General features: G+C 44.4%; 1 protein-coding gene across 1 annotated transcript in view; it reads left to right on the top strand.

Moving 5' to 3' along the window:
* Window positions 1-15,697, top strand: part of Ptpn3 (protein tyrosine phosphatase, non-receptor type 3) — a gene marked incomplete at its 5' end in the record, with an annotated part of 84,757 nt that overhangs the window by 15,284 nt on the left and 53,776 nt on the right. The window contains 5 exon segments of the mRNA XM_013513248.1: window positions 1,341-1,393; window positions 7,238-7,358; window positions 8,410-8,497; window positions 11,171-11,259; window positions 15,284-15,347. Of these exon segments, the coding sequence (XP_013368702.1) occupies window positions 1,341-1,393; window positions 7,238-7,358; window positions 8,410-8,497; window positions 11,171-11,259; window positions 15,284-15,347 (415 nt within the window).

The following is a 15,697-nucleotide window of genomic DNA, read 5'->3' on the forward strand; positions in this document are numbered from 1 at the left end:
CTTTTCCAGCCCATATTTGCAAACAGAGCTCCTGAAAGCCTGTGGCAGCTGTGGTCTCCACTGCCCACATTCAGCCTTTGAGCATCTGCCTGATTACCCCCAGGGATGAGGAGCTCCTTCTGCCACGAGGCAGCCTTCTTACCTTTTAGATAACTCTAGGGTGAAATTTCCCTGCCCTGGGTCCTGGATGCCCATTGTAGCCATAGAAACTTGTTCTGTCCCTATGCAGTTGATTATTTTTTCTGCGGATGTTTTGCGAATAACTGCTAATAGCAAGGCACTGAGCTGTGCTGGTCTAGTAAGGCAAGGAACTCAGGAGCTTTCGCTTTCAGTCTCACTCTCCAAGTAGGGAAATGGACAAGAAGCGGAACTCTGAAAGGCCAAACAGATTAGTTAGCAAGTGCGACAGGTCACATCCTGGGAACTCCATGGGCTGCCATGGAAACTGCATTTTTTTCCACTTCTGAACTGAATTCTGAGAAGGTACTTTAAAATCTCCATATCTCCCGGTGTTGATATTAAGCGTTCCCTGCCTTTTCCCTGCCCATTCTTGTACCCATCGGGGAGCCCTGCTCCTTCTCTGCTGGCAGAGCTCCTGGGAAGAACATGAAGTCAAGGTTGAGGGGAGAAAGGGAAGCATTTAGAGGATTTGAAATGTGACTAACATGGGTGGAGTCATTGGGAGAAGCGGGGTGTTTGGGAGGACAGTTTAGAAAAGTCCACCCCAACTCTGGATTTATGGTAGATGATAGAAGCCTAAGAGAGGCAGATAGATGGTCGAAGCCTGCAGATCTTCAGGAGGGTAAATCATGTAAGAATCTTAAGTCATTATATTCAATTAAATTAAGGAATTAAGTGTTAAAATTCAAGATACTTGCCCACTTTTCCCTTTTAAGAGGATGTCACTAGTCCAGAAAGGACGTAACCGAGAGTCGCGAAGTCCTAGGACTCGGGGATGTAGAGAGCCCTGCACAGTGTCAAGTCTTTACCAGAACGACTTGAAGGCTGCTCATTGATGTAAGAATCTGGTTTTGTTCCTCTCAGAGCTGTGGGCCTGACCTTTCTTGCCCAGTCAGATACTGGCCAATGCCCTTAACTTCATGGCATTTGGGATGTATGTTACTTTAGATATGAAAAAGTTACTTTTGAAAGCTCCTTAGTGTATTACATTTGCTTTATTATTTGAGATCGATTTGTGTCGTAGAGTAGCTTTACTTACAATTCATGTTCTTTAATGATTGCCAAGAAAAGAAAGACTTGGGTAACCTGTGATCTATCTGTAGGCATTTTGGGCTCTTGCTGGTTCTCGTGGCTTTGCTAATGTGTGTTTCTCGTGACAGGTTAACCTGCCCCCTGAATTCAGCAGTGGTTCTGGCTTCCTATGCAGTACAATGTAAGTCACGAAGGGAGTGTTGTTCTGGGTGAACAGATCATTCTGACCAGTGTATTGAGATGTATTTTCCACTGACCAAGTCACTCCTTCCCAGGAATCCTGGGGGGCAGCATGTCTCTGGCTGCCCAGATAACCCTACTTTTGCTCTGATTTTCTCTGTCCCAGCTTGGGGATACTGGGTTTACGAAAGTGGTGCAGGTGACAAGAGTGGATGAACTCCACTGTGGCGTTCTCTCCTGAGGGAGTCTGTAAAACAGAAGGCAGCTATCACCCATGGCATTTTCCACAGCCTTTGCCCAGGTATTTGGATTTGATCTCCATACAAACCCCAGTGGGACAATATTTATACTGGTCACCTCTTATAAACATGGAAACCGAGACCCAGCTAGGTTAAGGAATTTGCTGGAAGTCACTCCTACTGCTTGGTGCCTGCCTAAAACACCCCTGAGATCTTATGAATTTATTTTTAGAATTTCACTATAGCTAATGGATTATATGCGGGCCTATTAACGGCACCATCCAATGGAAATGTAATGTGAGAGCTGCATATGTAGTTCCATTTTCTAGTATCCTCATTAAAGAAGGTAAAATGAAATAGGTGAGATTAATTTTTAATGATTTATTTAGCCATGTATCCAAAATACTGTTTTAATAAATAATTAATTGTGAAAAGTATTAATGAAATTTTTAACATTTGTTTTCATACTAATTCTTTGAAAATCAGCCTGGATTTTACACTTAGAGCACGTTTCCATTTGGAATGGCCACATGTGGCTAATAGCTACCATTAGGGATAGTTAAGTCCAGATAGAATTTTCCATTAAAGGTGGGTTGAGCTAGAGTTGAAATTTACTTGATCAGTCAGCAAAACGTTATGTATTCCATGTCAGGTCCTATAGTAGATGCTGACTGTGCATAGTAAAAAGGGTATGTTGTTACTAACCCTAAAAGAATGCGTAGTCAGATGAAAAGCAAGTAGAGTATCATTTCATAGTTAGCTGTGTGATGCTAGTATATTAACACTGAATAACTATGTCATAGCTCAAAACTTAAGAAATTCCCGGTACCTTCCCATAAGCCCAGAGTTATCTTGGTCTGTTACTCCCTAGCTGAATACTTGGTACAAAATTAAGGATAAGATGGGCAGGTGTTGGGGCAAGCACTGGCCAAAATACATGCCCTCCTCACCTCAGAAGAAGCAAATAGCCAAAGAAGGGTACTGGGATTTACTGAGGTGGCTCCAAGTCTGCCTCCTCCCTTGGCAGCAAAGAACAGAAACAAGAGAAAAGAGCCAGGTAGCTGCATGTGTGGCTTACCTGCCCACCTGTGTGGGCCCAGGAAGTGGGAGAAAGACGCTGCTAGGGATGAGTGGACGACTGCACGGTGAGCCTGTGTAGATAGAACCCCGTGTTAGTCTTCATCTCCCCTACATTTTATCCTCCACAGTGGGAAACTCGGATTTCTTGGCAGGTCCTGCATGGATTTGAAAGTTCCCATCTCCCTATGGTACATGTGGAACAGACCCAGCCATGTTGCAGTCATGTAGAAAATGGCATAGTCACCAAGCAACCTGTACTTTGTGAGCCTCTAGACCTTGTGGACCAAGCTCTGCCTGGTGGATCACCTGAGCTGCAGATTGAGCTTTTTCAGATCACAGAGCAAGTTGGGTGTTCATAGCTAGAGCTTTGGGTTTGAGAGGTAAGAACGCTAGAAAGAAGACAGTCACACCCGGTTTAAATGGTCTTCTCCATTGGCCGCTTATGTGATATTACTTCTGGGAATCTCAGGCTTCTCACCTGTAAAATGGTGGCAACAGTAGATTGTGACAGCTTGCAACGTGGCCACTTGGTTCAAATTAAGTAACACCCTAACCTTAACCATGTGTAAGTGAAAATTGTTTATTGTTGGACCATCCCTGACTGAGTCAGTGTGAGCATGGGTTGAAGCCATGTTACCTGGGTCTTGGCTCGTACTCTTATGCTTACATGATCTTGAGCTCTCACTTTCTTCCCGTCAAGTGGGATGTAACGGTGTGCGCTCCATAGAGTTGAGTGAAGGTAAAATGTATGACTGTCTACGAAGCTCTTAGAATGGTGGCTGGTACTTGGCAAGTGTTAACCTCTTTGTGTATTTTCATGTCTGCCCCTAAGAAAGGTTTCTTAAAAATTTCCTATTGTGAGTAATCAACTCTGTTTAGCAGAGTTAAATGTAAGAACCATATTTAAAACTTTCTGTCCAAATTCCTAGAGTCAGGTCTCCTCTGCAAAACACTGATAAAATGGCTAAAGACAGTTATTAGCACCTAAAATGCAAGCTGGCTTTAGTGAAAATTTAGTATTGCCAACATGCTAGCGCAATCCTGGCTTGTCAAGCAAGCTGTTTTAAGTACCAGCTCTTGATAGTCCCCCACCCTCAGTAAATAAGTGCATACATTTGCATACTTCCGTGTTATAGTTCTATAAGGTTAAATCTCAAATACAAGACTACTGGGTCAGAAAGTATGCCTATATATTATCTGATAAACTTTGCTCAGTTGTCCTGAGATGGGTGTTTAAGTCCTACCAGCTAATCAAAAGTACATTTTTTCATTAGATAAAAAATAAAATGATCTGTAGGTAAAGTCCCCAAAAGACATGATAGTGGAAGATTGCTGATGGCTTTTGTCTCAAAAGCTTATGAGACAAATGTTGGAAATGTGTATGTGTTGTATAAGCATACTAGAAATGACCAACAGTAAGAGCCTCTGAGATCAAGTTGGAATAATAGAAGGTAAAAGATTCCCCCAAGAGAACAGCTTGATAGCTCAGAATGCCGTACTTTGAGAACCTGGGGCAGACTCCCACTTTGCTGCATAACATCAAATATTATCTGTCAGCCGAAAGAAAGCATGAAACTTAAAATTCAAGGTACTTTGCACCTAGTTACGTATTTATTTCTGCTATAATTAACACTTGCCTGTACTGCTTCCCATCCAGTAGGAAAATGCATTACTGGGAAATTTGGTGCATCACAGTAAGTAAGTAGACAAGAGCAGGGACTGTGGTCAGAGTTTAAGTTCCCACTTAGCAGCTGAGCAGCAGTGGCCGGTCCCTTTTTTCTGAGTTTTCTTATCTGTTCCATGTGGACAAAAGCGTTGCTCGTTGCTGGGTGATCTTAGGCATCAAGTAGAATGGCATCATTGAAATACATATGCAAACAGTCCAGTGTTTTGCAAATGTTTGTGTGGTTGTTTAATTTTGTTTCCCCCTAGTGGTTAGCATGGAGAGCTTTGCACGGAATGGCTGCTTAAAATGCCAAGGGAAAATCGCTTCACAGAAAGGTTCATTGGTTGTATGTTAAGTTCCAGACTTTTACTCTGCTGAGGACAAAAGCTTGTAGTTCAGAACGGCACCAGGGTTGTGACTGCCAATAGGATGGATGACCAAATTGGGATTCCAGAGGGTCTTCATGAGCTAATGAACCAACAGCCTTTAGGCTCAAGAAAGTCATTCGCAGCATTTAATTAGCCTTTGGGGACATCAGCAAATGGCAAGCAGCCACTCACCACCTGGCATACAGGATGGGAGAGCAGTGGGACACTAACAGCGCTCTGGTCTTGACCCTGCTAAAAAGGCCCTGGGATAAGGGTAGGTCCTTTCTCCTTAGGACCTCAATTTCCTCTCCTTTAACATAAGGAGTTTAAACAAAGTGATTCTGATGCGCTCCTCTCTTGAGTAGCCTGTGTCAGGGCAAGTTGGGTGTTCATAGCTAGAGCTTTGGGTTTGAGAGGCAAGAACGCTAGAAAGAAGACAGTCACACCCGGTTTAAATGGTCTTCTCCATTGCCGCTTATGTGGTATTACTTCTGGGAATCTCAGGCTTCTCACCTGTAAAATGGTGGCGGTTCTCCAGAATGGTGGTGATTCTCCAGAAGTGTACTCTTGTACACTTGATCACACATACTTATCTGCCACACTTGTACTTCCATCACGCAGCCTTAACATTCCCATTCGCCTAACATTGACAGAGTCTGGGTAGGTCACTTGGCTTCCTGCCATTTCCCCCGTCCACACCTGAGCTTCTCTGGCAGCCTCTCTGCAGGTCAGTTCTGAGCATCTGAGTCCCTGAGCCCCTGCTGCTTGCCACATCGGGTACCCTCAAGAGACAGTGTAAGGAGAAAGCAGATCCCTCTGTGGTGCTGTAGATTTACAAGACCAGCACTGTGAGGGCAGCTGGGGGAAAGGGGCTGAGTAGACGTAGACAAGGACACGCAGCCCTGGCACCTGCCCCTTTGACTTTGTGATGAAATTCACCTAAGCGGTCACCTGGCTCATCCCCTTTCCTTCCGGGATTGGCTGTGCGCATCGCCATGGCTTTCCCCACACTCTGTCCTGGTAACAGAGGAGTTGTTTGATTTGGAAATCTGTGTTGAATTGCAGCTCCAAAATTATCCTGAGTCCTCAAAAGCCCCCAGGCATTGAAGCCAACCACAGGAAGAAATTGAATAAAACCCTTGGAAAGATCAAGGTTAAAATTTTTGAGAAAGAGCTGAAATAGAGTCCCTTTTTATTTGTCAAGAAAATAGAATATGAGATCAGCTGCCCATCACAGCTCAAGGGATGGAAGTACTTGCAGCTCAGTTGGAAGAGCGCTCACCTAGCATGCAGGAGGCCTGTGGTTCAGTGCAAGAAAGAACACCTCAGAGGTCAGGATCATCTTTCCACTCCTATTTTTACACAAATAGAACTGTGTCTTGGAGAAGAGAAGATGTTATCCCCAGAACCTGCCCAGGGTCCTTTTCCCAGTCTCATCATCATCTAGACATACAAATCATTTGAGTTCTTGGGGCAGCTAGGTTTGCTTGTGTGGACTGGGCACTGTATAACTCTCAAGAATACCTGTCATATCGTAGACACCAACAGTTTACAGCAAGAGGTGAAGGAAATCAAAGGAGAAGAATGGCTTGGTCCAGGAGCTCATCTAGAAATCAGTCCTTCCATAATGCCCCTGCTCCTCTTCCTCCTGTATCTGCAGGTTCCCTACATGATTCCCCTAACAATCCCAGCATCTGTCTCCTGTCTTTTGATCTCTTATACACCTCCCTGATCCCAGGGTGTGGGTCAAGTTGGCATTGATTTCCTTTCTATACATATTTTCTTCTCTTTTCTTTTCTTTCTTTTTCTTTTTTAATTTTTAATTTTTTGGTTTTTTGGCTTTTTTTCCAGTACCGGGAATCAAACTCACGACCTTGTGCTTGCCAGGCAGGCGCTGTGCCACTGAGCTAAATCCCCAGCCCCTCTTTTTTTTTTTTCCACCAGTGTTGGAGACTGAATCCAGGACCTCACATCTGCTAGACAAGCACTCTACCACTGAGCTACACCCTTACCCCTTTTTTATTTTATTTTGAGGAAGACTCTTGCTAAATTGCCCATGCTGCCCTTAAACTGAGAATCCTCCTGCCTCAGCCTCACAGAGTGCTGGGATTAGAGGCCTGCGCCACAATGCCCAGCTCCCTACCCATTGTTTGTAGAGCTACTTGGTATGGTACTATAGTAACTTGGGGCATGATGGAGCCTACATAGTGCCTGGCATTCTCTTACCTTCTCTAGAGGTATCAAACCTGGTTGCTAACACCATCTCACAGGGTCTGCTGGGAGTCGTCAGGGAGTGTGAGGAGCAGGTGGCTCCTATGTGCTCGTATTTAGCCCGCACAAGTGAAGATTCAGAGGAGATACTGCAATCCTGAACTTACCCCAAGAGTATTTCCAGTTCATGTTTTCCTGGCAGTGCTGTAGATGCTTGCAGATGGAGACCATGTTAAAAAAACAAAAGTGACTACAGTTTTCCCCTTGTTCTGTCCAAACAGCTCATTTTGGAGACTTTAATTCTTCCGTACATCACCCAGGCTACCTTGCAGACAGCCAGTTCATACCAGATCAGAACGATGACTTCTTGACCAAGGTGGAATCTCTCCACGAGCAGCACAGGTGAGGGGGCTCGGGTGGCCTACTTCGGAAGCTCAAGGCAGGTATTTTCAGACATCGCAGCCCCCTGCGTTTGATGTTGCTTCTCCTTCCTTTCGCTCACGATCCTTTCAAGATGTCAGGGGCTTTCAAACCTTTGAGCTCTGAGGGTGGCAGGTATATTTGTATAACTGGCTTTTCTGTGAAGTGTAAAATCCAGTAGGCACTGAGGGACCTGGCTGCTGTTTTCCTTCCCGGGATGTCATTGAAATTGGTTAATGCGTGAAGGAAAGGCCAGCTTCGAAATCTGATTGTCCCCCAAACTGACCCCACTGGGGAAACTTTTTAGCAGTTTCCCACATTTTGTAAAGCAGGCCAGTCCTTAAGAAATTGTGGAATAAACAGATAAGTGGGCAGGTAGTCCAACAGGCTGGGTTCAGTTGGAGAAAACTGCTTTCTTCCACACAGGGAGTGCCAGGCTTTTGCAGCTGCCTTGGGCGAGCCTCACCTCCCACAAATGTGCCCAGGACCTGCCTTCTCTTCCCTTTCCCATCCAACTCAAAGCTACTGTGACAGCTGTTCATGTCAGATAAGGTGCACGCTGACCCAGGAGGCCAGCTCTCAGGGGACCGCTCTCTTCTTGGGAAGGCCATAAAAACAAAGGGCAAGCGACCAGTGTACCTTCTAAGAAGACACTGCCAATCCTCTCTCCCAGAATTACTCCTCTAGCAGAAGTCAACGTCCTAAAATAGGACAGGGCCAGTGGTGTTTGAAGTTTGTGCCACTGCAGAAAGAATAGACAAAAGCAGAAAGCCCTGAAGATTACCTGTTAATTGTTCGATTTAGAATGGCTAGAGTAGGAGCTATGAAAGGCGATAGTCTTCTTGCCTGAAGAACAAGAAGAAAAACCTGGTTCACTAGAATTTAGGATTAGATTGCTTAAGAGAAGTAACAGAAAGCATTTAAGTAACCTTTGAGTAATGTGATCATATTCTGTCTATTTTTTTAATGTGTGAAAGTTGTTAATATTCCCTATTTATTAGGTGTACTTTGCGTTTTGTCTTGTCTTCCATAGTGGGCTAAAGCAATCAGAAGCAGAATCGTGCTACATCAACATAGCTCGGACCCTCGATTTCTATGGAGTGGAGCTGCACAGTGGCAGGGTATGTATCCTTCAGTTCAGTTTTTTTTTAATTTAACTTTTAAATTATAAAAGCTTGAAAACTTCTTTGATGGTACTATTTCTTTCCCATTACGAAGCACAAGATCTTTTAAAAAATATTTGCAGTGTTTAACTAATATTGAATTTTGTTGGTCACTTATCCAATTACTTTTTTAACATTTGTCATTGTACTTGAAGGTTTTTTCCTTTTAAGAGGTCAAAAGTCTAGAAACATGTAGTTTTTCTAAGACTATTCCGTAGTATGGCTAAACAGGCAAAAAAAAATGTGTATAGATCCATTTTTCAAGTGACAGTTTGGTGAGACAAGGTTTTTACTACTTAATCTCAAGCACTGCTCAAATTAGTTACTTAATTATGGTAGCTTAACCAAAAAAATTAGTGCTGCCTGGGCAAAGTGATGCGCACACACATAATCTCAGCTACTTGGGAAGCTGAGGCAGGAGGGTCATGAGTTCCAGGCCAGCCTGGGGAATTAGTGAGACCCTGTCTCAAAAGTTAAAAAAAGGCTAAAGATGCAGCTCAGTGATAGAGTATCTCAATCCCTCTTAACAGCAAAAACAAGAAGAAGAAAAAGAAAATGGTGGCAAAATGATTGTGAAAAATAATAAATATTTAAATTGTTTGTGACTGGTTTATTAGAATTAACTAATATTTATCACTGTAGAAGAAAAGACAAAATGCAAAGTATATCTAATATATCAGTACTGAGAAAATTTCTCTATTACGCTATATAGTAATATTTTGTATTCCTCCTAGTAATGCTACAAGCTATATATTGTCATTATCCCCATTTTACAGATGGATAAACTGATACTCAAGGACTTGACAGAAGTCATACAGCACTTAAGTAGTAACTTCAGTACATGGGCCCCAGCACTGCCTAACTATGCCTGACCTTCAGCAGTGACACACTGGCATCTTCTACCTGTCACTGGCCCACATCAGACTCCAAAGGAAACAAATATTATTTGAACACCAAGTACTAGCCTTGTTCCAGTGGCTTTCTTAAGAAGCCATAGAAACCTTGTCAAATTGGTATTCTAATCTTCTCCATTTCATAAATGAGAGGGCTAACGTTCATGGAAGTTGAATAACAGTCCAAACTTTAGATAATATTTTTACAGTTTATAGAAACTCTCTCATTATGTCTCACTTCAGTATCATAACAGTCCTGCAAGGTGGGCATGGTACAGTGTAGGTAGCAAAGCAGGAAAAATATATTGAGTCATACAGAATACCAACTTCACGATTTCACTGCTTTTATTCCATTTGCAAATGCTTCAGCTCCAGTAGAATGTTTCGGAGAACTTACTCAGTGGTGAAATGAGACTTTGTATGTGTCTGAGTTGATCTGTGCCTTCTCCACCTCAAGGACTGTCAGAAGAATGACCCTTCAGGGCTCAGAGGATTAGCTGTCTAACGGACACTGGAAAATCATGGGATTATGAGACTTGAGACCCAGTCCTTGGCCCATGAAACCATTCATTTATTCCCGTATTCACTCTGTTTTTGTTACCTCTGCTGATTTGTTCTTTCCTTGTACCGTGATTGCAGGTATCATGTTTAAAGGCAACTCTGTTCTGCACTGTGCCAATCTGGCTTTGCTTTAAGCACATGACTTCATTGGGTTCCTGTCATGAATCTCTGTGGACTTCTACCATGTCAACACTGTTTCCCCAGCCAGTTTCTCTAACTCCCCTTGTTTACATTGCTGCTCATAAATGGTTCGTCCCGCAGCAAACGGGAATGAACATTTATTGTACCGCCTACACACCAGACCCTGTTCTAGAAGCTCCATATGCCAAGCTCTGTTCTAGGTTCTTAGATTCTCTTAATTTCAGCCTGATTAAAAGCTCTTCAAGGTGGGTTCTATAATCTTTATTGTGCAAAAGGAAAAATCTTGAGGCCCTTCTGGGCCCAAAGTAGCGTGGCTGGTAGGTGGCAGGCCAGAGGCTCTCAGGTGTAACCAACTCAGACTCAGCCCCTTTGTAATTGCAAGTATCTGGCTGGAAAACAGAAATGTATGTGACTCAGGGAAGGAACTGATTTATTTTTAAATTTTATTGCTTATACTTCAGTGGGTTTAAAACAGCCTGAGAGCTCTGCTTTCTTTCTGTACCTTCAGTGTCTACAGCAATGCCCAGCACATGGACTCTTAGGAAATGTGCGCATATTGGATTTATAAACAACATGTACGTCTTAATTTCATTTAGGGTCACTTGTCATTTTTCATCATCATATCATAGTAACTGCAGCCTTTTCAGTAACGGGAGTGGAGATTTATACAAAGCTGTGCAGAGAAGAGGCCTCTCTGGTCTTAACATGGCTCTCAGATGCTAAGTGTTGAGCATTTAAAACTGAGTGTCTTTTTAAGTGATTGTGTGGAATGAGTGGATTTATCTGGCAACTTTCTAAACCACATTTTCAGATAGGCTCTGTGTGTGTGTGTTTCTGTATTCGGTTTAGAAGGATTTAGGGCTAAGTGCTTGGATTTAAGTAGCTGCTATGTGAAGGTGATTGCCTCTGTTCAGTAATATTTTCCCCTTTAGAACTAGTACATGTTGTTATTTACAAAAGCAAGGGTGTTCTAATGTTGCCGGGGGCCCAGGCGTGACTGTGACACGCTGTGAGCCTGATGTTTTCCTTCTTACAGGACCTGCACAATTTAGAGCTAATGATTGGAATTGCTTCTGCGGGCATTGCTGTGTACCGAAAATACATTTGTACAAGTTTCTATCCTTGGTGAGTGCAAACGGTTCTAATTATTGTTTGAATCATGCTTTAAAAATGCGCTGAGAATAAGAACAAGAATAATGTTACCTCTAATTTTAAATTTTTGTTTCTAAAGAGGGAATAGAAATCCCCCCACCCCAAGCTTTAATTTCTTTGTTGTTATTGTTGTTGTGTATTTTTTGGTTTTTTTCAGATAGGGTCTTGCTGTGTAGCTCAGGCTGATTTTGAACTCACTATGTAGTCCAGGCTGGCCTTGAACTCATGGCAGTCCTCCTGCCTCAACCTCCTGAGTACTGGGGTTAGAGATATGTGCCACCATGCCCGGCTAAGATTTAACTTCTGACTTTTGGGATTAGATCCAGATTCAATACTTGAAAAATAAGTTTGGTTTGGCTGGCTGCTGTATTTAGTGTGTCGAATTGGAGTTTGGAGAGAAGTTGGAATGGAATGTATCAGGCAGTCAGAGCTTTCTTCGAGGGAAACACTACCAAAATAAATGACCTTTTGGAATGACCCGCGGATGGGGGCTGGGCAGATCCACCAGGGAGGCCGAGGAGAGTGAGTGCTGGAGGCAGCAGGAGATGCAGAAACAGAAGTGCGAGTGTAAAGAAAAGTGGCCGCGAGGAAAGATGTGAGGGTGAAGGGATAGGAGATTTGGACGCCAGATGTGTGCCGTGCTGAATTTGATGCTTGGATCTGCATCCGTTCCTTGACTTGGCAGTGTGGAACCTCATGAGTTGGGATTTGAAAGTGTTCATTGCAGCCTTATTCATGACAGGAAAAAATCCTATAAATAAACGGAACTGAAGAGGTGATAATCATGATAGCAGCTATCGTTAGGGAGTGGCCGTGGTGTCTAGATCACGGTACTCCGTATTTGTTTTGATTTCTCTCATTTAAACCCAGAACAGGCATCTTTATTATCCTCAGTTTCGGAGAAGGCTCAGTAAGAACCTGTGCAGGGTCACGGGGCTACGGATTGGTGTATCTGAAATTCGTACCCAGAGTCAAGCTCTGGTGCCTATACTCTTACTCCTTCACTACAATTTGTATTTGTGGGGAAATATTTAAATAGGATGCAGACGTAGAGACACTGATTTTTCAATTAATTTTACAATATGTCTGTCTTCTAAAGCAAACACGTCACAGCCTTATTCCATTTCAGAATAAAATCAGTGCAATAGACAACAGAGTCTTCTCTCCCTTGTTCTTTTCCCTGGTATCATTGAAAGCCCTTGGGAAGCAGGAAACCCCAGCCTGAGCTTGGCTGGCTGCTGTGTGACCCGGGCAGCTCTCTGGCCTCTCAGGATCAAGCAGTGGGTACAGGGCTCACTTCCTTCCACAGGCCCCTCTGGATGCTGGACCCCCCTGCCCAGAGGCCACGGGCTAGAAGCCACCTCGACCTAGCTCTGTCTGTGGTTCAGCCTCCTAAGGCCCCACACTCAGGGCTTGGACCATGGCACGTCAGGGAGGATATGAGTCCTGCAAGGATACTTCGAAGGGAGGAGGGAAATTTGGTCCTGAGAAGGAGGTTTATAAACAGGGCCTTTTTTGCAAAACCCACAGGCACTGTGCCACCCATTGGCCACCACGGTCACTTGCATACCTGCCACTCTGTCCCTCACCTTTCAGCTGTAAGTTGGTCTTTCTCCAGGTCTGGCCTTGCCTCTGGTACAAACCTCAGATCAGTGGGGAGGCCAGCACTGGATGGTGATCCTAGGATGCTGAGCTAGGTGCAGAGGAAATACCTAGGAAGGGCAGGATGTAGGAAGAAGGGTGCTGAGCCCACAGAGGTGAAGCCTAAGCCGGACAGGCTTCAACCAAGGGAATAAATTCTAGAGAAGAACTTCTGTGGCGTGTGGGATTCTAGAGACGAGAGAGCAAGGCAGTGTGCAGAGGAAGGTGGTTGGTCAGGCTGACGTGTGGTGTGGACGTGGGGAGTGGCAGGAGAGAGACCTGGCCACGGGAGCCTCCCTGGCCACAGGAACGGAGGTGCCGTCCTTGTGCTCTGTGCGGTGCTAGGCTCGCATGCGAGTGGCTTGGCTTTGTGCATCACTGTGGATTTGGTACCTCTCTCCCTCGTTAGCTCATGTTTCCAGACAGCAGTGTGCAGTGTCTTGCTCCCCATCTCCCCAGAGGCTCACACAGGCACTGGGCTCAGTACACGGAGACACTGTACGTTGTTCCTTTCCTTATGAAAGGGTGGAAGTAGGAACCCCGGAAGGTCACCGATAATGTTTGCACTTCTTCACATTTGCTTTAGGATAGAAAGCTGTCAGGTGCAGAACTTGGGGTCTCCCTGGGAAGGAGGGAGCAATGAGCAGGAGCCCTCTGAACCTTGGGTGTCTGTCAGGGGACCCCCATGTGAAGCTAATGGGGGCTCAAGAGGTCCACAGCTTCCCATGGGTTGAACAAGGTAAAGGGAGAACTCAAAAGCTAGTAAGTTGATTCTCCTGACTCCTGCAAAACAGGAGTCCCTGTGGGGTTCCAGAGACAAGAGAGCACGGTGGTGTGTATGTCCGATCAAGCCGGGGAAGTATTACATGAGTAAGCTTTCCCTCTCTGGTCTGGAATGTTCTACCAAGGTCTTAATATGACCCTAGAGAACAGTAGACTTCCTTTATTTCCCCTAAGTATAAAGAAGACTAGCAGGAAAATACACCTCTCTTGTGTGGATTGCAGTAACTTGGCATAGGAAAAATAGATAAATAAAGACAGGCACACACAAGGTAGTTGAGATAGTTATACTACTAATTGCTATTCGCTTATTGAAGGGTTTATGCCTATATTGTTTGATCAGTTTTTCATGCCTATATCTTGTAATAGGAGCAACTACCTTAAAGATAACAATATACAATGTACTAAGCATTGTTACTATCATACAATTTTTTTTTTTTTTTGGTACTGAAAATCAAACTCAGGACCTCACACTGGCCAGGTAGCCAGTGCGCTGCTGAGCTATATCCTCGACCCCTCTCCTACAATCTTGTCTTGAAATGTTATACCATTGTTTTTAGTGTTTAATTTTCCTTTCTTTAAAATAAAAAAAAAAAATTGCCAGGCATAGTGGCACACGCCTGTAAACCCAGCACTCAGGAGGCTGATCATTGCAAGTTCGAGACCAGGCTGTGTGGGCTACAAAGTGAGCTCAAGGCCAGCCTGAACTGCATAGCGAGACCCTATCTCAAAAAAAAAAACAAAAAATAAAATAAAATAAGTAAAGGAAGGAAGCAAATTGATTTAAAAAGTGAACTTGTTAACTAATGCTAATGGAAGGAACAAGCTCTGAGGGGCTACTGTGTTTCAAGCATCATGCTAAGGACTTGCCATGCTTAACCCTTCAGACCCTCACAAGACTGCAGTACTTTGCCAGAAAGACACTGAGATTCTACTGCACAGACTTCAGAGCGCAGGGCTCAGAGCACAGGCTTTGGTGTCAGGTGAGCCCCAGGCTCAGATCCTGGCTCTCAGCAGCAGTGTGTCAGAGCCTCAGTTTCCTCATTGCAAACGAGGTACACTGTAACAATACATACTTTCCCTGGTCCTTGTAAGACTTTACGGAGAGGATGTCTAGAAAGCTCTTCCTAGTGGCCTGATATATTAAAATGCCCTGCATGAATAGTGGCTGTGATTCTGAATTATGCACTTGATTAAGAACACGGCTTTTGAGTCCTGGAGCTGGTGCCGACCCAGGCCTGTCCTCCTCCTGCTGCTCCACACTGCCCTCAGCTGTCCTCCCTCTGTGCGCTCCAGCTCCCGCAGGGCGCCAGAGTCACAAAGGAAGCTTACAGCAAAGATAGCACACGGCCCAGCTTCTTGTTATTTAAAGGCTACCTCCCAATCAGAGGCCCTGTGTGAGACCAGTGTGCGGCGGAGGCGGTGGGGCTGGCGGCATCTCCAGACAGCCGCAAGCGTCCAGGCACCAGGACCATGGAGTAGAGGACACAAGCTGATCCCTGATGTCTGTGCTTTCTTTCTATTTCGGCTTATTTTTTGTTTTTTGTTTGTTTGTGCTCTGTTTCATTGTTTACAGGGTGAACATCCTCAAAATTTCTTTCAAAAGGAAAAAGTTCTTTATACATCAGCGACAAAAACAGGTGAGTTGCATCCACGCTGGCTTTGTTTCTTGTTTTGAATTCACTTCAGCTCTTAGTGCTGCGGGGGTTGGAGGCAATTTGCCGTGTGTAACGAGGATGAGAGAGCACTGCACAGTGGTGCCAGGGTTACCACTGCCAGCTACGCGAGGTGTAGAGGGTCCCCCAGTTCTCTGTATAAGGCAAGCATCTCTGATTGGAAAATGAACTCGCTTCCGAGTCAGAGATGGTGGGCTCAGAACCTGGTTCTTCCTCTTACCAGCTGGGCAGATCGCAGAACCACACCTGCTCTGAGTTGGTTTCCAGAAATTCAGTAATGTCCCCTTCTTGGGAGAATGTAGAACAGCATGGTC

Source organism: Chinchilla lanigera, unplaced genomic scaffold, assembly GCF_000276665.1.
Source record: "Chinchilla lanigera isolate Chin_1 unplaced genomic scaffold, ChiLan1.0 scaffold00018, whole genome shotgun sequence".
NCBI classification, from domain to species: domain Eukaryota; kingdom Metazoa; phylum Chordata; class Mammalia; order Rodentia; family Chinchillidae; genus Chinchilla; species Chinchilla lanigera.